Genomic DNA, 24,179 nt, shown 5'->3' on the forward strand with positions numbered 1-24,179 from the left:
GCACCTCTGCTATCAAGGGACTAACGTGGTACAGTAGCTCTGTCGTGTGTGTGTGTGTGTGTGTGTGTGTGTGTGTGTGTGTGTGTATGAAGTCAACAAAAAGACACCATTGTGCTCTTGAAATGTTTCCTATAAAAGCAGTCAAATGAAATTGTAGAACGAAAGACAGAGATTCAAGTATCAAAAGAACTAAAAAGACGCTGACAGAGCTGAGGAAGGTAAAATTACAAAAAAGTAGTAAAAATCACGGGGGAGACAAAAATCAACAATACATTAGGCAACACTTTTGCATTTGTTTAAGGCAGTCGATTAAAAAAAAAAAAAAAAAAAAACAAACAACAACAACAACAACACTAGAAAACTAGGACGAGGCATCATCTTCATTAAATACAAGCCCAGTCCTAACCAGAGTTTATCAGAGACTTCATATGGACAGCGGATGATGTGTGTGTGTGTATCTTTTCATGCTTGATGTTTTTTTGGTCTTCTTCACAGTGACTTTTTTTTTTAATGTTTATACTCTCAACATTTAGTCTGGCACAAATTCTGAATAGTTGGCACGTGGCGGCTATGTGTGCATGTGCGTGCGTGGGGGTCTCCTTAACGATTGCCTTTCATGGCTTCCTTGGCGGCCAGGATGAGCGGTGTGAGGCTGGACAGAGGCTTGGCCAGCTTCAGGAAAGGATGCTGTGTCCCCCCCAAAACAAACAAACAAACAAAAAAAAAGATTAATAAAGGTGCAAGAAGCGATTAACAGTGGCCAAGCAGCCTACTTTTCCATGTCCAATCCTTCGAATGAAGATCAAATTTAGCCATGCAGCCCACTTCAGTTATCGGGTCAAAAGAGCATTTAAAATATCGACGATCCAGGAATAATGGTTGCTTTAATTTACCTTTTGTAAAACGGGTGAATTCAAATGTTGTATTTTCTTTATCATGTCATTACATCATTGACTTATTGTCAGTAATAACATTTTTAAAAGTGGTATTCATAAAATAGACAAATGCAGATATACTTTGGTGTAGCTTTTTTTTAACATAATTGGTTAGTTATAATTAAACCAATAATAGCATTTACAAATCAGAAAGTATGATTATATCACAATTAAAATCAACTACTCCACATACTGTTGAGGACCCTGCTAAAAATATTAATTTTCACTCTACTGTAAATTGACTTTTCAGCCTGTTGGGGCCCTTTAAAAAGGCAACGGATTTTTCCCCCCAAATAATAGTAATAATAATAATAATAATAATAAACAACGGCAGGGCTAATTTTAACAGGGGATCGTTTCGTCACCTGCAGGAGCTCTTTGCCTCCGCCTCGCTTCTCCACGTCCATCTCCAAGCATCGGTTGAGGAAGTCTCGGAAGACCGGCGACAGCTTCTCGGGGTTCTGCAGCTCGGGTGTCCCATTGGTGGCGATTAGATACAAGGCCTGCGAAGACAAGTGGAGACATCCAATCGGGGAGGTGGCAGCGGAGTGATTCCAAGAGTGACGACAGCAAGACATTTTGTGCGCCAAATCAGGAACACGATTCAAGTTGTCACATTCTTGTCATATGCTTGTACTCACTCGGAGGGGATTCTCGTTCAGGTAGGGGGGCTCTCCCTCCACCATCTCGATGGCCATGATGCCCAGCGACCAGATGTCCACTTTGGGCCCGTAGGCTTTGCGGGTCACCACCTCGGGGGCCATCCAGTAGGGCGTGCCCACCATGGTGCTGCGCTTGCTCTGCTCCGGAGTGATCTGGGCGCAGAAGCCGAAGTCGGCTGCCGGGGGGAAATCACACATTTACTTCCTCAGATCAGACGACAGGATCCTGTAATGGACTATTTTAGCATTTAAAGATTTCCCTTTTTTGGTTGGTGGGAGGGCATGTTTTTTCCTCTTCTTTTTTGGGACGTTTAAAATCTAACTGAATATTTAACATTTGGAACTTTCTAGGCTTTACATCTTGTTCAAGCCATTCCCTATGGAAAGATTTCACCTGATGTGCAACAAATTGTGCGGTCGCTTGTCAAAAGATGATCAGTTGAAGTGGGTAAAAGTCAAAATATTAAAAATTGGAGGGAAAAAAAAAGCAAGAATGTGTCCATTTCATCGTATAGACCAGACACAGTCGCGTAAGTGTATAACCTCGATTTCACTTAATTGGTCCAAGAATGATTTATTTACGCCAACGAACGTTCATCTATCTACTCCGGCGACAAATCGTAACAGGAAGAACAATTAAATGCTCTCAATTTGAATATTTTCCGTCCAAAAGAACTTTGCCAGGATCCTTTCATTGCTTTGGCTCAATAACGGTCGGGGGGAAATCACTGCGGTCCACAACTCACTCAGCTTGACGGAGCCGTCCATGCCGAGCAGCACGTTGTCGCTCTTAATGTCTCTGTGGATGACCTGGTTGGCGTGCAGGAAGTCCAAGGCTTGTAAACACTGCGACGAGTAAGACGGGAGGTTATTATGACTCAATCATTTCCCCCCCCCCCCATTTATTAGAAACTTGCACACCTCTCTGCAGACGGCGGCGATCTGGGCTTCGTCCATGCACGTCTCCGTGACCACGTCGGTGAGTGACCCGCCCGCCAGGTACTCCATCACCACAAATAGCTCCTCCCCCATCAGGAAACTGAAACCCACACATACGCAGAGTGTCTCACGTGACGTGCTTTTTTTTTTTGACAAGTGGTATTATTACCCAGGTTCACCTGTCGAGGAAGTTAACAATGTTGGGGTTCTTGAGCTCCTTCATCACCAGGATCTCGTTGATGATCAGCTCCTTCTTGGGCTGCTTCTGGAGGTTGATCTGTTTAATGGCCACCTAACGCGCAGGCGACACGACACACACTTGAACGGTGCGCATCGACGGAATTTCAGTATGCTTGACAATCTTGGGGGGGGGGGACCACAACATATTCCAGGAACATCCTCCAATTTTTTTAAGATGCTGTGTATTGATATGTTCCATATGCACCTTTTATGCGTCAGTTTACCAAAAGTAATCCGACACTGTGGCGGAGTCCTTGGGGACGTATCAATAATTTTAAAGGTTTTGAATGGCAGTCAGTCAGGCGATGTTTTATTCGCTCTCCTTACCTCTTGCCCCGTGGCGACGTCGATGGCAGTGAAGACTGTTCCAGAAGCTCTGTAAGAGCAGACAAACAACGCATTAATGACGGCACATGTCCTCAGTAAGTATTCAATCTTAAAAATGTTCGCCAAAAGGGACGGTTCAGTATGCGTCCCGGTTCAAAGGTTGCAGCTCCGGTTCACATTTGGTGCAGTAAATGTGATCAGTCAATTCTCAAATGAAAGTCTGCCTCATTTTAGGAAAGTGAAACATCAGCAGTTAGGGAAGCGCAGCATCAGTTGTCTTGTCTTCTTCTTAGAAAGCGACGACAAGTCCAACAGTCAAAGAGTGTGAATGATGACGTCATCGGTTCTTCCTTTGGCTCCATCGGAGACACCCGATCGAGACGTGTTGCCGTTTCAAATAAGGTCACAAGTTTGAACACGCTGCCCAAAACACAGGCGGAGCTTCGACACATTTGTTGACGTATTAAAATGAGTCGCTATGGCATGAGGCAGTTTTACTTCCTGTGACTTCCAAAACGTGAGTTATGCAGCAACTTTGTTTAGATCACTGTTTGTGAGAATTGTGGTTTTGGGGAGATGGAACAGATTAATGGCATTTCATTTTATTTTAATGGGGAGGGGGGGGGACTGAATGAATTGAACGCATATTCAAAGTAGCACTATACATGTACTCTTGCCCCGCCCTTGTCCATATGCAATACAAAAATACACTCCTCACCCCTGTCCAATTTTCTCATATCTGGTGTATTTCTTCTTGGGGTCGCCAATGCTGACTATAGTTCCTGTGAAGGAGAGAGTAAAACAGGTACTTTAAAGTATCATGAAAAGATGCAACAATATCAAAATCTAACTGTACGGGGTAATATTGTGGCATTGTAATAAAAAAATAACAATAAAAAATAGGGGGGGAAGCCATGGTGAAGAAAATTAAGTGCCAGGAGATGAACTAAATGCTTATTTAAACAAAAATGTATTTTTGTCAACAACTGCAATGAATATTTCTCAAACTAAGCGCGCAAACACGTCGAACAATTATTTCAGAGCGCAAAGTATTACATCAACGGAAACTTTGAATTAGGGTTGAACGGAATGAGATTTACTCAGTTTGTCCATGATCTCCTCGTCGGACATTTTGCCCTTCTTCTTCTGTCTGTCGGCAGCCTTGGATGCGGCATCGCCGTCCGTGCTCAGGCTGGGCGCGGGGAGAGGCTCGATGACGGAGCGCGTGTACACCTGGCCGCACATAAAAAAAACAGCGTACAGGAAATCGTTTTACGGCCCGACATAACGAGGCGTCATGGTCGTCGCCTCACGCTCTTGGTGTGTTCCGGTCTGGGAGCCACGGCGGGAGGCGGGGCTTCATCGTCATCGTCGTCGTCGATGTCTTTGATCGTCGGAGATGTTGGCTCGGCGCCTTTTTTGACTGGCTGAATTACAGGAAATGAGAAGAGACCATGGTCATGAGAGTTAGGAAAAGAAACAAACTAACAAAAACTATCATTGTCAAAACACGTACCTCGGTGAAACTACATTTTCTCTTTTTACATTTTCAAGATAATGATTTTTCCCCGGCCCGTCAAAAATAAATAAATAAATATTCATTAAACCTGACAGCATTTACAAAACACAAACTGAAAAAAAAACATCACAAGTAATAAAAATCATAGCGTTGGAAGAGAGCCGTATGAATTTTGATGAGATGCTCTGGTAAATTTTTTTTTTTTTAAATCATGTTTATTATGAATGTACATAATCGCATTAGCATGAACATTTGTCTCTCAGAATTCAGTTCTAGAATTCACAAAATACTTACAGACTGCGGCCCTGGAGTGAATGCATCTTTTTCTGCGAAAGAACAAAATGAAAAGTGCTTCACAACTTCAAGTCATCTCATAGCAAGTTCAGCGTTTCCTGCGAAAGGACACCTCGCGCACCGACGACTTCAGTGTGGACTCACCAGAGGATGAGAAGCTGAGGTACTTCTGCCGTCCGTTGCCCGTGGAGTCGTAGAACTTGAGGACGTCGAGCACGGCCTGCGGGTTCTTCTTCTGCTCTGACTTGGTGATGTTTGACGTCTGCAGGAGTCGCGCCCACTGCTCCGGCATGCCCTGACGGGTGCGGCAAGATGGACGGTTGATGCAAAGCGCATGCACGGCGTTCCCCCACTGGGCTAAATATTTAAGATGTCATTTTTATGGTTCTAGTTGACATTGCTTAGATGAACTCATGGAGCCCCTAAAGTGACAGAGCTCCAGTGGAAACTAACAACCCCCGTCACAACGTGGCCGCCAGAAAAGATTCCTACTCACAGTGAACTCCCCTGTGACAGCATCAAAGCCAACATGAATGGTGTGTTCAAAATCCGAAGGCGGTGAAATTTCTGGTCTCTCTTTGTCTCGATCTTTCTTTCTTCCGCCTAAAAGTGGCAAACATTTTGAATAACCAACCCGATGATGTTTTTTTTTTTGGGACGCTTTAAAAGCTCGACTCCCGCTCACCTTTTTCTGCCCCGGAAAATATGGAGATGATCTTGCTGCGAGGCTTTCTCTCCTCAGGCACCGATGGCAGTGGCTTGGTGCTGTGGTTCGCCGAGAGCGAGTCTTTACTGGAGCTGGTGCTGAAGATAGTGCTGCTCATGCGGACCGGCGGGGCGGGGGGCTTGTCCTCGGGGTCGCCGTTGTCGCACATCGCTCACGCACGAGTTTGTTTATGTTGTTTTCACAGGAGATGATGAGGAAGGGGTGGGGGGGGGAGGCTAGGACGGACAGGGCGGCAAACGGAGAGGGAGGATCACATCAGCATGAAGCACACGTGTGCTCATGCATCACCTCAGGATGTGCAGGCAGGAGAGGAAGGAAGAACGATACCTAGGAAAAAAAACAAAACAATAAATGGTTACACATGGGATACTTGTAGCCAAAGAAATAACCTGGTCTTGTTGCAATAAACCAACATGATTTCATGACCTTGTAACCTGAAAAAGACACATTGTAGCATTAAAGCACATAGGGGTAACTAACATAGACTTGATCAAAGGTGGCAAGAGTAGTCACTCTCTGTGCTTAAGAAAAAAAACATAACTATGTATATACTCTTGCACATCAGGTTTTCATAATAATAATAATAATTATTATAATAACATATGTAATAGTAATATTTCTGAATTGGAGGCTATGTTGCGCATGGTTAAATAAATTGAAAATATATTTTACGTAGGCCTAATTCAAACTTTTTCTCTGTGTATGTTTTACCAAAAGTGAAAGTATTTAATTCAAAGGCCCGTTGTGAGAGCGTGCCCTTCGTGAATTACTTTACAGGGCGGCTAGCGGGATAACATTAGCATCCGCTACTTTATGGCCAACAAGTGGACGAACTCCAAGCTATCTTTAGCCTATTAGCTTGGCGCTAGTACGCCCCTTAGCTCGAAGCTAAACACCGACGTGGTTCACTGCCAATTGGGCGACGACGGCGCTAGCGCGAAGCTAGCATCAGCTTCGATAACACAATTTAGCCGACGCGCTGACGTTAGCATCTGAACTGATTGGCCACCGACCGCTATTTAGCATCCAGCTAATGCTAACTTCTCCATGACAACTTACTCATAATGAAATGGTGGGTTAAAAAGATGAATGTCGTTTTTTGGTAAGGGAAATTGAAATTGGTTAAAAGGCTGGCAGAGCATCCAGCGCAAACCCGCTTTCTCGTCACTTTCTCACCGGAGAGCCTCCACGGCAGTTAAAAACGTGAACAGAACTCCTCGACTCCCTGCGGTCATTCGTTCCTTCGGTGCCTTAAAAGATATTCGTTAGTCCAAGAAAAGTAAAGTACTTCATCTGAAACTCGGCCATAAATAAGATCAAGTTGAAAAAAGGTGACAACTATTTATAGTGCAACTTTTTCAGCCCCTTCTGTCTTTTTGGGGCCCTTCAATGATAATTCCGCTATGGCGAGAAGGGGGAAGCGGAACAACCCAGCGACTAGTGATTGGCCGTGGTGGGAAGTAACGAAGTATACTAAGACGAAACGGAATATACTTCGTTACTATCCTCAAGTTTTTAATGTGTCTATTTTACCAAAGTATTATTTTTTTTCAGACGACTTTTTACTTTTACTCCCAACATGAAAAAAAGAAATGCGTGCCAGCCTCCATTGGTCAAGTCAAGTCAGCTTTATTGTCAAATATGCTCTATGTCCAAAATGCATACCATAAGAACCACCACCATTTTTGTTGTTTATTTAACAGAACAATATTTTTATTGTGTAAAAAGCATCCTATCAGTTTCACTTTCACAAAAAAGTATTTAAAAATAAACAAACAAATAAACAAACAAACACAAAAAAAGCAGATCAACCTCAGCCCGAAAACTTATCGGAAACTGTTTGCGACCAGCAGTCTGCAATTGCAGTTTCCGATCAGAGCTGTTGCGATTTATCTTTTAAAAATTATTTTTCAGATTCAGTTTGTTTCATCTGCAAATCACCGACTGATGGCACTGGCAAAGAATGGGAATATAGAGCGCCAGAAGAAGCATTTTAAAATGGTACACGTGAGCTATGACAAGTAATGTTCATGCATTTTATATATATACATATATGTATGTATGTGTATATATATAAATAAAAACTACATGCAAACTTCACAGCTGGTGGTTGATCCATCCAACTATCCAGGATAAACCTGACTGTGACTCATTCAGTCTCTGCCACAACCTTAATGATGACACACTCTGTGACAGTAAGCTCAGTGGCCACTTCCCTCCGAGAACATCCTGTCAAAGCCTCGCAATGATGAGAACGAGGTACGGTCTTGATCTCATGATGTCAAAATGTAAACAGCAAGATGAAAAAAGCTGTTTAAAAATACTGTACATTTCTATCAAACTAGGAAACTTACTGGTCCATTCGTGGATATCCCCAGATTTTTTCGAATGGTGTATCCTTATAAATCGCGGCAACAAACCACTTCCTGGACCAGCGCTGATTCAGGAAGTCGTTCGACTATTGCTGCAATTTCTGAACATATATTAAGCGCGGAGGCTTCTGCACATTACTGGTTGTTTAGGAGCATTCACCAAGTTGACATCGATCTGTACTTGCAAGCAGCACAGCGTTTTAAACGATCCGCTGCTTCCACATGTATTTGGACAGCACCCAACAGCAGATCATGGTGACGGCCAGTGTCACGCCGCACACGGGCGTCACCAGAGAACCGTCGCCCACTGGGAAACGCAAGATCACGTCGCCAGGCCGCTGCAGGAAAACAGTAGTAATGTTAAAAAAAAAATTCTCCGAAAATATGTTTGTTTTTTTTCCCCAGGTAGTATTTCAATTGTATTGCCATGAAATCTGAAAGCGAATTACCTGCTTCTGTTGCACTTGAATCCACAGACACATGCTCGTATTGTCAGCGGTGCAGGGTGCTTCCGTTGCCGTGTGAGGCTCCAAATCAGCCAGCTGTGAACCTGCAAAAAAAAAAAAAAAAAAAAAAAAAAAAAAAAGAGCGTCAAATGATGAACATTTGCTGTTTGTCTCTTTCTGAACAAATACAACTACTTACATTTCTCTGTGCGCAAAAGCAGCTTTGGGGGTTCTATGGCGATAGATTCAAACGTTTCCCCGTCAAAGGAGGGCTGGTGATAGCGCCCGTGGATGGGGATGCTAATGTTGAGCACGCCGGGAGTTTGTTCACTGAAGGCAGGATAAACGTAGGCGACGAATCCAGAAGTCTTGTGTGCTGGCACCTCCAGGTCAATGGCCGAATCCACTAATATCTGACAAAGATAAATTCAAACAATGACTACCATAGAGTATTCGGGGTAGCCGTACAAGAAATAAAAAACACATTTAAATGTGCAGTATACACTATAGTCGGATTTTTGGAGAAAATGAAGATTGAATCTGAATTATAGAATACCGACTTGATAAAAAGAATGAATATTATGACTTTTCCCCACCATTTGAAAACATTCCTGTAAAATGACGACAGCATTCTCATAATATTGCTTTACTTTTGATTATTATTAATCGTAGATTTTTTTTGTACCTTACAACTTAAGTCTCAAAATTTCGATTTTGTTCTCATAAGATTACAATTTGGTGTTGGTAAGAGAAAAAGTGAGTGCTCTTTGTGCTTACCTGCCAATCAACTGCATCGCTGAGGAAAGCAAGCTGGTAGGGGTCCACATAGACCCCACTGGGCCATGTGTGAAGCAGCAAAAGTCGGACGTCCTTGAACGCGCTACCAAGCTGGAGCTCAACTGTTGTCTCTAACTCCCTAAAAGCAACATGACGTCATCATTTTTAATCATTCATATCAAGAAGCACTGAGGTGTTTGAGTCCTCATTGTGTTGTTAAAATTCTAGGCCGAAAAGGAAGATAGATATTCATACATATGAAAGCCCTTGTTCTTGATCACTATTGAAACCGCAGTTGACTGGAGCCCCTGCTTCAGCGCAGCGCAACTGTTCTCGCCTACAGAAAAATATTAAAGTTAGGTTATAAGACACAGCGGGTATACTTATGGGAATTTGATGAGGTTTACTACGAGGTCTGAAGATAGCAGGTATGACATCTTACCCTTCACAGTCAAATAAGGACATGCTAATAAAATCGTTATGAAAAATGGATAGAAGAGTGTAAAATGCATCAAATACTTATCGTAATTGTATGTTTAAGCAACAAATGCAAGAGAATGCTTCTTTAATTTGTTTGCGGAAGCGTGACTCGAAGGACCCATTTTAGCATTAGGGAACCGATAGTGCTGCCTAATTAAAAGTAGTTATAGTCCAACATTAAACGCAGAATATTGTGTTGAAAGAGTTATTTATGGATAAAATAATATTGACAAACGCGTTTCTCACAAAGTGTAATACATCAGGGTATTTTCCCATTAATGGTTATTTTTTCACATTAAAGTCAGGCATGATTTGGACAAAAGAGAGAAGGGTCCTAAGTGGCTGTTGCTAGGCTACTGGATTTGATGTACTTGGAGAAACATTGACTAAAAATGCTTTTCGAGGCGAAGCGTTGCGGAGTGTGCTTCAGCCCACCTTCCATAGTCTTGATTTATGAAAACACAGAGACCAACAAAGTGAGAAAACGAGTGATTCCTGTGCGAAACTTCTCGCAGTATTCCGGTACGTTCTACTATTTGTTACATCATATTTTCCCCTCGAAAAATTACTGTATATGAAAAACCACCAAACTTAATGCCACAAAAAGTAGAAAAAAAGTAAAGTCTGTCTCCAATTATTTAATTGGATCTTTTGCCTTTTCGTGGAAAAAAATTAAATTGATATAGTGAATTTTAACTTCATCCTGAAATTGCACAATAGTTTATGAAAAACACGTCAGAAAAGAGGAATACATTATTTTATCCATTGCAGATTATAACCTCGCCGCCGAAAGGCTGAAAAACCACCCCCGGCACAAGGACTACCTGCAGGGGGTCTCCCAGAGCCAGCTGGAGAGGCTGCACATCATTTTGCGTGACCACCTGCGGGGCATCAGTTTGGAGCGTAGCCTGGCGTCGTTGCAGGTAGACCCGGAAGAGGACCTCAACAAGCTCGACGACGACGTGCTTGCTCGCAAGAAGAGCCACATGGATGAGCTGTTCGAAAGGAACCGGACACACAGAGAGGACCCTGATTTTGTTTATGACTTGGAGGTGGATTTTGGCAAAGCGGCCGATGAAAAATGCAGCTGGGATGAAGAATCTGATGATGGATTTTAGTGTTTCCCCAATGCAATTTTTGATGAACTAAAATGCTGTAGAACAGAGCTTCTCAAGCCTTTTGGACGATGAGTATGGACCCCTTATATGGGAGATATTTTTCCAAGGATGAAAATTGCCAATTTGGAATTATGAGTGAGCTCCAGATATGCTGTCGCTGAAGTAAAAAAAAAAAAAAAGCAAAGCAAAAAAAACACGGTTATAAAATATATAAGACAGTTATATAAGATATAAAAAAGATGTACACAATGACAGACAGCAGATGAATAACAGAGGACATTTATTAGATATATAAAATATTGAATATACAAAATACATTGCTTTTGGCTCTTTATCTGTGGCTTACAATGACGTGCGTTCAGTCGACCATGAGAGAAGACACTTTCAGCGATTAAACGCTTCGTTAGTGGACAACCCCCCCCACAAAAAAATAGACAAACTGAACTGATATATCTTTTCCATATAATGTGAGGTTTGAAATGAGATTTAAAAATATTAACTTTGCCGTGTCAAACCTCGAAAAGGGGAACGCTCATCAAAAGTGCTTTTAATACCACCGACCACCAGAACCACGATACATTCAACAAGGTCGCGTTTTTATTCATTTCCGCAAAAAAGAAAATTAATACAAATCAAACGAGGAACATCACGTTTTATGGTTTTGGTTTGAGCAGATATCTGCTCTTGTTTAAATATCAGTGTTTGGAGGTAGTAGGTCAACGAAATATCTGACACTCTTTTCAGTTCACCGCCACAAATCGCAGTGAGGACATTAAAAAAAAAAGCTTAATTTCTCAGCAGGCTTTTTATAAAAATAACTCTCATAAATTGAACTTTCAAAACATCCTCGAGTATGTTACAAACAAAGTAGACTGCCCAAAAACTGGAGGAGCTGCAATTCTACAAGTGAGTGTCAAGATGTTCCACTTAATAACTGTGTTCCGGCATTGCATCACTCGTGATACACCACGTCGAAGTGCATTTGAAAGCCACTTGGTGCAATCGTCCTCAAACGGAGCTATTAGGCGTATAACGGTACGTGTCTTTGTGTTTGGATACGGAACATTCAAGTTCCTGCATGGACCGGATTTGGTCCAGGGGCGGAGGGAACGCGTGACTGCTTCCTGCTCTAGTCGACGATGTAAACAAATATAGTGCGGCCCAGTGTCTGGCTTGCGAGAGGTTTTGGATGTCAAGCTGCAGCATCATACAAATCTAAATACCATAAAATTAGATTTAAATTAAATAATTCTACAAGTGAGTGTCAAGATGTTCCACTTAATAACTGTGTTCCGGCATTGCATCACTCGTGATACACCACGTCGAAGTGCATTTGAAAGCCACTTGGTGCAATCGTCCTCAAACGGAGCTATTAGGCGTATAACGCTACGTGTCTTTGTGTTTGGATACAGAACATTCAAGTTCCTGCATGGACCGGATTTGGTCCAGGGGCGGAGGGAACGCGTGACTGCTTCCTGCTCTAGTCGACGATGTAAACAAATATAGTGCGGCCCAGCGTCTGGCTTGCGAGAGGTTTTGGGCAGTATGTCAAGCTGCGGCATCATACAAATCTAAATACCATAAAATTTGATTTAAATTGACTAAAAGAAAAGACAAATAATTGATTCTGCACTGTCCCCCCCAAAAAGAAGACAAATTAATGAGGTTGCGCTTTCTACAAAGAAGACAAACTTGATGTTGGATTTTCCCCAAAAGAATCCAAATTATTGATGCTAGGAAAAAAAAAAAAAATCAAAATGGTGTGGCTGCAAGCTGTTCTATATTTTTCAATGCTAATTTAAAACGTACTGATTTGGGATTGTTTCATTTCTTGGGAGGATTTACTGCGAACAGTTTGCAGTTTTTACGTTTGATTTTCAGCCATTAAAAATGTTCCCTGCTGACCCAAAAGAAAAGCACTTTCAGACGGTGTATTTTGTTCCCTTACCGTAATCAATGTGAACCGAAACGTGACCTTTAAGCCAAGGTCGTTGGCAAACCACGATTTTTGCTGTACCGTTACACCCGTAGTAGCGACACTCCCAAAATCCACATTGAGTCGTTAGAAGCAAGCTTGTACAAACAGGAGCGAAAATATAGATTTCTGGATATAATCCCACTATTTTACTACCGCAATATCATAAATGTATTTCTTCTTATTTCTTCTTCTTGTCTTGAGTGCATCGCGGACAAAACCTGAAGGGCGAGACAAGAAGCTTGAGTATCAAAACGAACGAGGGCAAGACGATTTACCGCTTCCTCACCATTTTCCTTTGGGCTTGGTGGCGAGGTCGACGCAGGCGAAGTGAAACCACTCGATGGGACACTGGCAACGAAAAATTCGACATGCGACAAAGGAACGCGTGACTGCTTCCTGCTCTAGTCGACGATGTAAACAAATATAGTGCGGCCCAGTGTCTGGCTTGCGAGAGGTTTTGGATGTCAAGCTGCAGCATCATACAAATCTAAATACCATAAAATTAGATTTAAATTGACTAAAAGAGAAGACTAATTGATTCTGCACTGTCCCCCCCCCCAAAAATAAGACAAATTAATGAGGTTGCGCTTTCGACAAAGAAGACAAAATTGAGGTTGGATTTTCCCCAAAAGAATGCAAATTATTGATGCTAGGAAAAAAAAATAAAATCAAAATGGTGTGGCTGCAAGCTGTTCTATATTTTTCAATGCTAATTTAAAACGTACTGATTTGGGATTGTTTCATTTCTTGGGAGGATTTACTGCGAACAGTTTGCAGTTTTTACGTTTGATTTTCAGCCATTAAAAATGTTCCCTGCTGACCCAAAAGAAAAGCACTTTCAGACGGTGTATTTTGTTCCCTTACCGTAATCAATGTGAACCGAAACGTGACCTTTAAGCCAAGGTCGTTGGCAAACCACGATTTTTGCTGTACCGTTACACCCGTAGTAGCGACACTCCCAAAATCCACATTGAGTCGTTAGAAGCAAGCTTGTACAAACAGGAGCGAAAATATAGATTTCTGGATATAATCCCACTATTTTACTACCGCAATATCATAAATGTATTTCTTCTTATTTCTTCTTCTTGTCTTGAGTGCATCGCGGACAAAACCTGAAGGGCGAGACAAGAAGCTTGAGTATCAAAACGAACGAGGGCAAGACGATTTACCGCTTCCTCACCATTTTCCTTTGGGCTTGGTGGCGAGGTCGACGCAGGCGAAGTGAAACCACTCGATGGGACACTGGCAACGAAAAATTCGACATGCGACAAAGAGTTTTAGGTCTTCCGTCGATTCTATGCGATAAACACGGCTCACAACGGGTGGGATTGGTCAGCATTTCGTCACACGAGAGCTTACGTCGGGGTTGTCGCAGCCGATCATCTCCCCGTACGACACCTGGTGGCAAAGACAGTAGGTGGGCTCGTTGGGGTCCACCGGCATGTCCAGCACGTCTGACGGCTGCATGGGCAGCAGGGCGTCGCTCAAGTCTGGGCTGCGAGTCGGACGTTTTGTGTGATCAGAAGAAAAAAATTCACAGGTGACAACAAGCACCATTCAGAGGAGATTCTCTGCGTTTGCCATCGTCCGCATGGACTGTTACGTATTTGTAGCTAAACAATTAAAAATGATTGGTGATGGTTATATTAAAAGATAAGACAAACCTGTTTTTCATCTTTTTCTTTTTAGGAGAATCCTCATCCGAACCTTTCCTTCCTCGCCCCCGCGAGCCACGTTTCTCTCGGAGGCCGCGGGACTCTGCTTCTGTTGACCACACACACGCCCCCATAAATAAATAAAAAATTCCTAATAATGTGTGATTTTTTTTTTCTCTCCAAAACGGAGGCTCAGCAACAACTCTACTGACTTTTCAACGCTCGTCCATCTGTGCTTTCGTAGCCGCTCACTTCCAGTTTCTCCTTCAGCTCGTTCTCGAAGCGCGCCAGGTCGGCGTCCAGCCGCCGGATGTGTTTGTCCACCTGTGTCAACAAAGCGCACGCAAGGTTTTCCGCCTGCGCGCTTGGTTCACAGCTCGACTTAAATGATTCAATCACAATAAGAGTGAAATGATAAAAATAATACAAAATGAAACATGCATACAAACAAGTTAAAAACATATCTAATTCCATCCAAAATTCAGTGCCTGCTTTGGCCTGGACTGTTCACACATGGAGAGTCCACTGTAATTATTCAAAAAAAAAAAAAAGGAAAAAAGTCTTATTAAAATAAATCTGAAGTGTTTGGGACCAACCATCTCGTAGGTCTGCATGGCCAGCTGCACTTTGTCGTCGCTGAACTCTTTGCACTTGCTGTAGGCGCTTTGGATTTTCTGCAGATGCTCCACTCGCTGCTCTGACGCCAAGTTTTTCACCTTGGCTATGTACTCCTCGGCCAACTTGTTGATCTCGACCTTCTTTTCTGGGAGGAGATCATATTTGGATATTTTTGCATCATTTCAACACAATTTTAGCCTTGCCTGCATTCAATTTCGTGTAGACCTGGGGTGTATCACTTGGAATCTTAACAATAGGCCAACAATCATGATTCATGAAACAATGATACTCCAACATGTGGATGGCATTTTTGGCAAGCTTTGGCAGGCCTTGAAAACAGACATGAAGGTCAAAAACTGATAAACGTGATTTAAATGATCACCTTCAGTCCTGTTGTCCAGGTCTCGCATCAGCGTAAAGTTCCTCTGCAGCTCACATGGCAGGTTTTCGATACCTAAACGCAGATGACATTTTAACATATAGTTACATCAGTTGCTTCTTTCTTGATATGAGCACATCTTATAACACATGTCATTTATAAATAGGTCAGTCACTCTTTATTTATTTATTTTTTTTTGCACTAAGAGTCACTCCGACTACCAGAGAGAAATTCCTTGTGTGTACTTTTGCCAATTAAGAGGATACTGATTATTAGTTTGCTTCTTGTTTTACATAAACAAATCCTAGACGACATAACTTACTTCCCAGAAGTTTTGGTTTACACTGCTGCAATGCATAATAATATTGACAGCTATTTCCAATATTTCTCAGTATTTAGCCACATGGTATTAGATTGTAAATACATACACATAGCATGGATCTAGAATTGATCGATCTGGCCGGCGCGTAAATGGTTACTGAAAAAAAGGCGGCTGGCAGAACCAACAGGTTGCAAGAGCATGTTGTGCATTAAACGTGACTCGGCGAACATAACACTCAGAACGAGCGACGTGTCTAAAACAGGCACTTAAAACACGCCACTGACCATTTGACGACGCCGTAGTTAACTTAATTCACATGTTATTAACTTAGAGAGGCGGTAGGCGAGGTTGCTAAATGCTAAACTAGCCCGCTCGCTGACAGCGCCTTGCTGTCACTTTACAGCCCGCCACGAGAACGAGTCCTCACATTAACTTTAAATAGGCGTAAAACGGTCAATGTATTCGTTTCATTGTGCGTAACGGATACTCACTGTCTAGATAATGTTCCAAATATATTGCCGTCGCCATTTCGGATTAGTTGCGTGAAGCTTGCTACATGTGACGTCACGTCGTTAGTTCTGCCAAATTGTGGGTAAGCAGTAGCCGAGTGGGGTTTGTTTTGGAACACGAGAGCGACCGCCGGAGAGTGGCGAGCGGAAACATATGGTACAGTAGTCCAAGTACAACCGAATACGACTTTGCCCGCTCGTTCCTCACATGCGCAGTGGGAAGAAAGCGGTGACCATGATATCTAAATACAGTAATGCATTTTAAACCGATAAGTATTTACCACCGTATTTTAATAGACAAATTACTGGTCCAACCAGACGACTTCTTCCACGTGACTACTTTAGAAAACAAATTGCTTAAAACGAGGACCTCTTTTTTGCTAGCACTTTCCAAAGCTGTCAGCTGATGGCTTACGTCACTGAAAAAAATAAATATAATTTTGACTCGGAAAAACACAACATCCGAGGTCATCCTTCAAGCGACATTAAAAGCCTCGCTTGAAGGTTGAACGCACACTTTTTTTAAAACAACGTGGCTCACGTTTTTCATCAGGGGGAGGGTGTCTTTTATTATTAGTAGTAATATTTTAGAAACCATCTCACTTCCGCTTTTAGGTTTGAAGTTGAAGCCTCCATAACATTTCCACCACGACAACAAGCCAGGCAAGTACGACTTTTTTTCCTGAAATACCGACACGTTTTGAATACTACGGACACATTTCGATGGTTTAAACGCTAAAATGCGATTGGGGTCAATTGAACGGCGCTCAGACAAGGCGGCATTACAATACATCACAGCTATGCTTTCACAACCGTTGCAGCTGTAGCAAAGCGCTTTACGGAACATTTAACATTCAACAACAAATATCAAACAGAACGCATAACATAAAACATGGACCAAAATACGCCTTGTTTTTTGAATATAGTCGAAGATGTCTTTTTAAACAGCGTAATGTGGAGGGAAGGGGGCAGTTTTTAACTCACTCAAATCGTGATGGTAACATTTCATATTCGTGTTTGTGCACGTGAGTTTATAAAAATTAGCAAAACAAATCCGAATCGGGGCATCCTGTGGAAAAGCTGCAGTGGTCACAAGGTTTGTTTGGACACACCACACCCACTATCACGTCCACATTGACTGACTGTTTCACAACCTTGAAAAACACAAACAGTATTTTAAAATAGAAAAAGAATCATGGCAGGCTATCAAACAAAAAGACCACAAAAAAAGTGGATACGGTACTATACACAGTTTAATTGCCATCTACTGGAAGAGTTAGCTACGACTCTGCGTGTCACAGGCATAGATAGATGTTATTTGTAGGAAATAAAAGTTTTTTGTCCAGATTAAGTGAAATTGGACATTTTTTATGGTCTGACTAAATTTGTTTGTGTTTTTAGGTGACTCCAACATGGCTATGGTGAAGAGTGGCTGGCTCCATAGGCAAAGTAAGGAATGTTATATGCACAGCTGTCATTGTATCACACTTACACAACTACTGATCACTTTATTTAGTTTTGCCGACACTGTGGATCATTTGCACAGATGTCATTGTTGTTTTGATATCGCCAAATGTTGGTTTTGTTACAGTTGCTTGTTGCCAAAATACTGTACTAGTTTGATACGGTTGATAGTCGTAGAAAGGGTTCTGTCAGTCGTCATCTGTACCTGTGGGTAAAAAACAAAAAACAAAAAAAAAACAAAAAAGGACGTTTCGCTTCTCTCACAGAAGCTTCGTCAGCGGTAGACAACCCTGAAGTCTCCGTGAAGACTCCGGGAAGTTGCTCTGCGCTAAAAGGCTGAGCGTGGCCTGTTTGAGGACTGGGTGGGGATGGTTAGTCACGCCCCTATGGTGAAGAGGCCCATTGGTTTCTAAACTCCCTATCATTGGGTCTTGATTAGGCCTATTGTTTGGGCTAAGGCTGAATAGCTACTTTCAGTTAGCCTGATCAGCATGTCTATGTCCCTTACTGGTCAACAAGTTATTGTAAATAGGAGACAGGTTAAATCTGATACCTCCTTCACGGTTCAGAGAGGGTGAAAATTTTTTAACAAAAATCGCTTCCTTTAAAAAAGTTAGGAAAATTAAAACAAACAGAGAGGAAACCAACCAACAGAGAGAAAAGAAGAGAAGGGGTGTCTGTGTACCTTATATTGCCGGCCTCTCAGAGAAAATACAAAGAATATTTCTACAACATGATATTCCTGTTTATTTTAAACCGATAAACACATTGAGACAAAAACTAGTACACCCCAAAGACCGGGTTCCTAACACCCAAAAATGCAATCTGATTTATTCCATCCGTTGCCAAGAAAGTGAGTGCAAGGAACATTACATCGGAGAAACCAAACAAACACTCAAGAAAAGACTTTATCAACACAAATGGAAAAACAATGATAACAAAAGTGCAGTACACGCACACTTAAAAGAAACAAACCACACAATTGAAGATGAACAAGTAAAAATCATAGGAACAGAAAAGAGATGGTTTGAAAGGGGAGTAAAGGAAGCGATTTTTGTTAAAAAATTTTCACCCTCTCTGAACCGTGAAGGAGATATCAGATTTAACCTGTCTCCTATTTACAATAACTTGTTGACCACCAAGGGACATAGACATGCTGATCAGGCCAAATGAAAGTAGCTATTCAGCCCTAGCCCAAACAATAGGCCTAATCAAGACCCAACGATAGGGAATTTAGAAATCAATGGGCCTCTTCACCATAGGGGCGTGACTAACCATCCCCACCCAGTCCTCAAACAGGCCACGCTCAGCCTTTTAGCGCAGAGCAACTTCCCGGAGACTGCACGGAGACTTCAGGGTTGTCTACCGCTGACGAAGCTTCTGTGAGAGAAGCGAAACGTCCTTTTTTGTTTTGTTTTTTTTTTTTTTGTTTTTTGTTTTTTACCCACAAGTACAGATGACGACTCACAGAACCCTTTCTACGATAAGCTTTCCCTGAAAATTAAGGACAATTAACAACATCATTCTATAACTTCTTTTTTTATGGATTTTTATTAACTTTAAGGACCCGTGGGAATAAGCATTCAGTGAGTGGACACGCTCAGAGCATTGGTACTATGGTAAGCTCACTAAACACCACATTGTCTCCAGGAGTGCAGACCCATGCTCCTTTTATGTCAAACATTCATGAGATCTGAGCACAGCTCTGCTGTCTGACCCAAAATAGAGGAGATTCTGGGCCCATTTTGTCCTCCTTTGACGTGTGTGTGTGTGTGTGTGTGTGTGTGTGTGTGTGTGTGTGTGTGTGTGTGTGTGTGTGTGTGTGTGTGTGTGTGTCTCCATAGGCAAAGTAAGGAATGTTATATGCACAGCTGTCATTGTATCACACTTCCACAACTACTGATCACTTTATTTAGTTTTGCCGACACTGTGGATCATTTGCACAGATGTCATTGTTGTTTTGATATCGCCAAATGTTGGTTTTGTTACAGTTGCTTGTTGCCAAAATACTGTACTAGTTTGATACGGTTGATAGTAAAATACTCTAAAACAGGTTGGAAACTTGGTTAGGGCTAAATGGAACAGTCCGAAATAGTTCAAGTTCGACTTGGAGGAAAGGAGTTATTTTGTGACCATTGTAAGTTTTGAATCTTATCGAATGCCCATGACATGACATGTGGGGTCCCTCAAAGGTCAGTCCTCAGACCCCTTTTGTTCAACTTAGGAGTACAACGTACAGCTATGTTTTGAAATGTAGGGAGTGAAAGTTACAAAAAAAGTCATCAGAAAATTACATCCTCAAGGAAAGCACAGCTACCTGAAAAATCTACTGAAGTACTGCAACAAAGTATCTGTACTTCCTCGACAGGTACCATACTACGGCGCTGGAAGAGGAACTGGTTCGACCTGTGGTCCGACGGACGGCTGGTCTTCTACACTGACCAGCAGCGGCGGGACATGGAGGACGACATCCACATGAGGATGGACTGCATCAACATCCGCAGTTCCGCCGCCTGTCAAGGTGTCCTTTTATTGAATTCGGGCTATGTGACGGCGATGACGTATTTGGTTCGTGACATCTCTTTCTGTGTCGGGGGCGCAGAGTTGAACCCTCCGGACGGGAAGACGCGCGACGCTTTGCTGCAGATCGTGTGCAGGGATGGAAGGGTTATCAGCCTCTGTGCAGACAGTGCAGATGATGCCTTGTAAGGGCTCTTTTTTTTTTTTTTTTTAAACTTGTTGAATCATTCTTATTTGATATGGTGTACTTTTTCGGGGTGTAACTGTCCGAAAACATCTTGTACTTTTAAGGTGATTGTTCTGTTCACTTTGGTAGGAAATGCAAAATGTTAAAGCATCTTTGTACTGTACTGAACTATCTGAATATGAACACTCCTCGTACTTTTTTTTGATAAGGAGATTGCGGTTTCAAAATGGCCTCTATTCTTCTTTACAGGGCGTGGACTATGGCACTGCAGGATGCCAGAATTAACACGGTGAGAGTCTGCTGTCGTTTAAAAAAAAAAAAAAAAAGACGACAGTGATCCCCTATTCATCATGGGATTTACATAATTCCAGCGTTTAAAAAAATATAGTTTTAACAGTAGGGTTAGAATTGTTTTAGATAAAAAAAAGAGGTCACAAAGTGTTGTGTAATCAAGCAAACTACAATTTTCTAACAAACTGAGGAATAGTTTCACCCAAAATTCTGCAAATGGGTGGATGCAACCTTAACCCTTTCAGGGACAGCGGTTACGACAGTGGACAGCTTATCAGGTTGTTAGGTTACAGGTTATCATTATTTGTGCATGAAAGGGTTAAAATTGACTTCCCAAACTTCCCCAAATGCCTTAGAAACATCTAAACATTTAAAAACCCTGCTCTGCTGACATCGCTGCTTTTATTTGACATCTTTAGATGGTCGCGGCTCCTCAGGTGGGCTTTTCGCCAGAGGTGATGGCCTCTGCTCCGCCGCCATACTCGGAATACGCCCCCCAGCCGCAGGTAAAGACACAATCTAAGTCATGAAATGATTGTTTTGTGTCAGGGCGTATGAGAACTCTCATGGTCATTTTTTTTTTTCCCCCTCATCAGTTTTACACTCCGGGCCAGTATGGCGATTATGTGGCAGCTTCTCCGCAAGCGACGCAGATTGTGTACGCTGCCGACGGGCAACCGTACGCCGTTGCCTATCCTTATCAGTACCAAGGTAAGAGCCATTTTACTAACAAACACGTGGGATGACTTGTGAGAAGTGAAGTGGAACCGCTAAAATCAATCAAAGTAAATATGTCGAAGCAGCATTCAGCTGTAATGCCGCACACAAATAGAATAAGTTGCCAAGGAAGCCATCTCAGCTCCAAGTACAAATACTTTTAAAACCTGGTTGATTTTTATCCCCCTGTTCATTGATGAAGGTCTTTGGGGCATTTTAAAAAATAAATTTGTTTCTTTTACTTGGTAGGTGGCTACGGCGCGCCCGGCGTCAATCACGTGGTGATCCAGGAGCGCCAGCGCGACAACGGCGGCGACGTGGCCATGGGCATGCTGGCGGGAGCGGCGACGGGTTTGGCGCTGGGCTCGCTCTTCTCCGTCTTCTAAGTAGTTTGTGCAACGGTGTTGGTCTACCAGAGCAAAGATGTATTCCACCCCACGGCGATATGCTTTCCTCTCTGCATACGAAGCGTTCTTGACGGTCCTAAAATAGTCACTTAACCTGCGCACTTTCTCCAATGCATCGTGTGAGTGATGGCCTCGCTGTCCTTTAGGTGTGTGATGTTTGCCGTGAACCAACTTTAACCCCCCCCCCCCCAAAAAAAAATAGAATCCAGTGGAACCTCCAAGATGCTTCATGATTACAGTGCTTCCAGAAAGTAGTCACAGCGCTTCACTTTTTCCACATTTACTTATGTACAGTGAACCTCCACATATTTGGAGTTTGACCCTTGTGAAATTGCTTTTTTTCCCCCCCCCAGAACCTATTCTGTATTTGCTGAGAATTTCAACTATTCACTCATTGTGAAGGAAGTACAGTGGCATCTACGCATTCACCAATTTGCAGATTTTCTGTCAGGAATCCCTTCAAGAGACTTTTTAACATTATTAATGGAGAATTTCTCATATTGTACTGGTCATCATCACACTTTTTTTGGGGGGGGCCATCACTGGTCACCTAATGTGGTGGCATCGCACACACACAAAAAATAATTTTCAGGTTGAACTATGAATTGCACCACTTTTAAGGCGTTACACTTTGGAGGTTCCATTGTTTGTTTGTTTGTTTGTTTATTGTTTATTGAACATATATAAAACATACAATAACATGACAAAATGCAAACAAAAATTATGAAAGTAAAATAAAAGTAAAAGTAAGTAATACAAACATCATCACAGTTATATGTTCAAAGGAGTAGGAAGAAGTATACAACTACAGGTTCCATTGTAAAACAAACATACAAAAAAAAGACTGTTTTAATATGCACACACTGTACATTTTTTTTTTATCTTGAAAGCCATATCATTTTTTTGTGTTCATCTTGTTTTGTTAACTATATTGATCATGTTATCCATTGGATTTATTTTTTTTTTTAATGTTCTGTGGTTGTAGAACATGGGACAGTTTGAGATGATGGACATATGACAAAGTTTGCTCTCCTTGTGAATTACGTAGCTCAATCGCACAGATGTCATTGTTGTTTTGATATCGCCAAATGTTGGTTTTGTTACAGTTGCTTGTTGCCAAAATACTGTACTAGTTTGATACGGTTGATAGTAAAATACTCTAAAACAGGTTGGAAACTTGGTTAGGGCTAAATGGAACAGTCCGAAATAGTTCAAGTTCGACTTGGAGGAAAGGAGTTATTTTGTGACCATTGTAAGTTTTGAATCTTATCGAATGCCCATGACATGACATGTGGGGTCCCTCAAAGGTCAGTTCTCAGACCCCTTTTGTTCAACTTAGGAGTACAACGTACAGCTATGTTTTGAAATGTAGGGAGTGAAAGTTACAAAAAAGTCATCAGAAAAATACATCCTCAAGGAAAGCACAGCTACCTGAAAAATCTACTGAAGTACTGCAACAAAGTATCTGTACTTCCTCGACAGGTACCATACTACGGCGCTGGAAGAGGAACTGGTTCGACCTGTGGTCCGACGGACGGCTGGTCTTCTACAATGACCAGCAGCGGCGGGACATGGAGGACGACATCCACATGAGGATGGACTGCATCAACATCCGCAGTTCCGCCGCCTGTCAAGGTGTCCTTTTATTGAATTCGGGCTATGTGACGGCGATGACGTATTTGGTTCGTGACATCTCTTTCTGTGTCGGGGGCGCAGAGTTGAACCCTCCGGACGGGAAGACGCGCGACGCTTTGCTGCAGATCGTGTGCAGGGATGGAAGGGTTATCAGCCTCTGTGCAGACAGTGCAGATGATGCCTTGTAAGGGCTCTTTTTTTTTTTTTTTTTAAACTTGTTGAATCATTCTTATTTGATATGGTGTACTTTTTCGGGGTGTAACTGTCCGAAAACATCTTGTACTTTTAAGGTGATTGTTCTGTTCACTTTGGTAGGAAATGCAAAATGTTAAAGCATCTTTGTACTGTACTGAACTATCTGAATATGAACACTCCTCGTACTTTTTTTTGATAAGGAGATTGCGGTTTCAAAATGGCCTCTATTCTTCTTTACAGGGCGTGGACTATGGCACTGCAGGATGCCAGAATTAACACGGTGAGAGTCTGCTGTCGTTTAAAAAAAAAAAAAAAAAAAGAAAATGCAGATGCATCGCCAGGCTACTCTTAATCTATGACTGCTGTAAACATGCAGGGTGCATGGTTGCCCTGTGCAGGCGGCTGACCGAAACGAGCCCAGTTTGAGATGATGGACATATGACAAAGTTTGCTCTCCTTGTGAATT

General features: G+C 42.2%; 6 protein-coding genes and 1 long non-coding RNA gene across 9 annotated transcripts; 3 read left to right on the plus strand and 4 right to left on the minus strand.

Annotated features, from left to right (window-relative positions):
* Positions 1-482: 482 nt before the first annotated feature.
* On the minus strand, positions 483-7,096 carry pak2b (p21 protein (Cdc42/Rac)-activated kinase 2b). The gene is made up of 15 exons (XM_019897277.1): positions 6,820-7,096; positions 5,602-5,970; positions 5,413-5,519; positions 5,061-5,211; positions 4,917-4,948; positions 4,417-4,530; positions 4,204-4,336; positions 3,822-3,885; positions 3,104-3,152; positions 2,716-2,828; positions 2,519-2,636; positions 2,344-2,443; positions 1,577-1,773; positions 1,301-1,438; positions 483-687 (listed from the first exon to the last, which is right to left on the minus strand). Exons 2-15 carry the CDS (start codon positions 5,789-5,791, stop codon positions 601-603), a joined length of 1,593 nt encoding a protein of 530 aa, XP_019752836.1. The 5' UTR covers positions 5,792-5,970; positions 6,820-7,096; the 3' UTR covers positions 483-600.
* A 933-nt stretch (positions 7,097-8,029) lies between these two features.
* On the minus strand, positions 8,030-10,561 carry pigx (phosphatidylinositol glycan anchor biosynthesis, class X). The gene is made up of 6 exons (XM_019896793.1): positions 10,543-10,561; positions 9,494-9,575; positions 9,239-9,377; positions 8,661-8,874; positions 8,465-8,565; positions 8,030-8,353 (listed from the first exon to the last, which is right to left on the minus strand). Coding segments are annotated over exons 2-6 (594 nt in total). The 5' UTR covers positions 9,496-9,575; positions 10,543-10,561; the 3' UTR covers positions 8,030-8,215.
* On the plus strand, positions 10,028-11,261 carry cep19 (centrosomal protein 19). Its single transcript, XM_019896795.1, has 2 exons — positions 10,028-10,240; positions 10,490-11,261. Exons 1-2 carry the CDS (start codon positions 10,111-10,113, stop codon positions 10,834-10,836), a joined length of 477 nt encoding a protein of 158 aa, XP_019752354.1. The 5' UTR covers positions 10,028-10,110; the 3' UTR covers positions 10,837-11,261.
* A 1,364-nt stretch (positions 11,262-12,625) lies between these two features.
* Positions 12,626-13,187, minus strand: LOC109532134 (uncharacterized). Its single transcript, XR_002171322.1, has 2 exons — positions 13,101-13,187; positions 12,626-13,032 (listed from the first exon to the last, which is right to left on the minus strand). It is a non-coding gene; the product is annotated as an uncharacterized LOC109532134 (long non-coding RNA).
* A 404-nt stretch (positions 13,188-13,591) lies between these two features.
* Positions 13,592-16,410, minus strand: ing5a (inhibitor of growth family, member 5a). Its single transcript, XM_019896789.1, has 8 exons — positions 16,280-16,410; positions 15,470-15,541; positions 15,066-15,232; positions 14,682-14,793; positions 14,479-14,578; positions 14,174-14,309; positions 13,995-14,056; positions 13,592-13,926 (listed from the first exon to the last, which is right to left on the minus strand). Exons 1-8 carry the CDS (start codon positions 16,314-16,316, stop codon positions 13,887-13,889), a joined length of 726 nt encoding a protein of 241 aa, XP_019752348.1. The 5' UTR covers positions 16,317-16,410; the 3' UTR covers positions 13,592-13,886.
* Positions 16,411-16,598: 188 nt separating this feature from the next.
* Positions 16,599-22,531, plus strand: plekhb2 (pleckstrin homology domain containing, family B (evectins) member 2). Of its 3 annotated transcripts, none has more exons than XM_019896791.1 (8): positions 16,599-16,960; positions 17,699-17,746; positions 20,130-20,282; positions 20,364-20,466; positions 20,718-20,757; positions 21,179-21,265; positions 21,356-21,470; positions 21,726-22,531. In XM_019896791.1, exons 2-8 carry the CDS (start codon positions 17,710-17,712, stop codon positions 21,860-21,862), a joined length of 672 nt encoding a protein of 223 aa, XP_019752350.1. In that variant the 5' UTR covers positions 16,599-16,960; positions 17,699-17,709; the 3' UTR covers positions 21,863-22,531. The 3 variants fall into 3 exon arrangements, with proteins under 3 accessions (XP_019752350.1, XP_019752351.1, XP_019752349.1); XM_019896792.1 differs by lacking the exon at positions 16,599-16,960 and adding an exon at positions 16,979-17,393; XM_019896790.1 differs by lacking the exons at positions 16,599-16,960; positions 17,699-17,746 and adding an exon at positions 19,750-19,880 and having other exon boundaries at positions 20,106-20,282.
* A 449-nt stretch (positions 22,532-22,980) lies between these two features.
* On the plus strand, positions 22,981-24,121 carry LOC109532133 (pleckstrin homology domain-containing family B member 2-like). Its single transcript, XM_019896796.1, has 4 exons — positions 22,981-23,117; positions 23,342-23,518; positions 23,600-23,702; positions 23,954-24,121. Exons 1-4 carry the CDS (start codon positions 23,075-23,077, stop codon positions 24,063-24,065), a joined length of 435 nt encoding a protein of 144 aa, XP_019752355.1. The 5' UTR covers positions 22,981-23,074; the 3' UTR covers positions 24,066-24,121.
* Positions 24,122-24,179: the final 58 nt, after the last annotated feature.

Source organism: Hippocampus comes, unplaced genomic scaffold (genome assembly GCF_001891065.2).
Source record: "Hippocampus comes isolate QL1 unplaced genomic scaffold, H_comes_QL1_v1.1 scaffold22, whole genome shotgun sequence".
In the NCBI taxonomy this organism is placed as follows: Eukaryota; Metazoa; Chordata; class Actinopteri; order Syngnathiformes; family Syngnathidae; genus Hippocampus; species Hippocampus comes.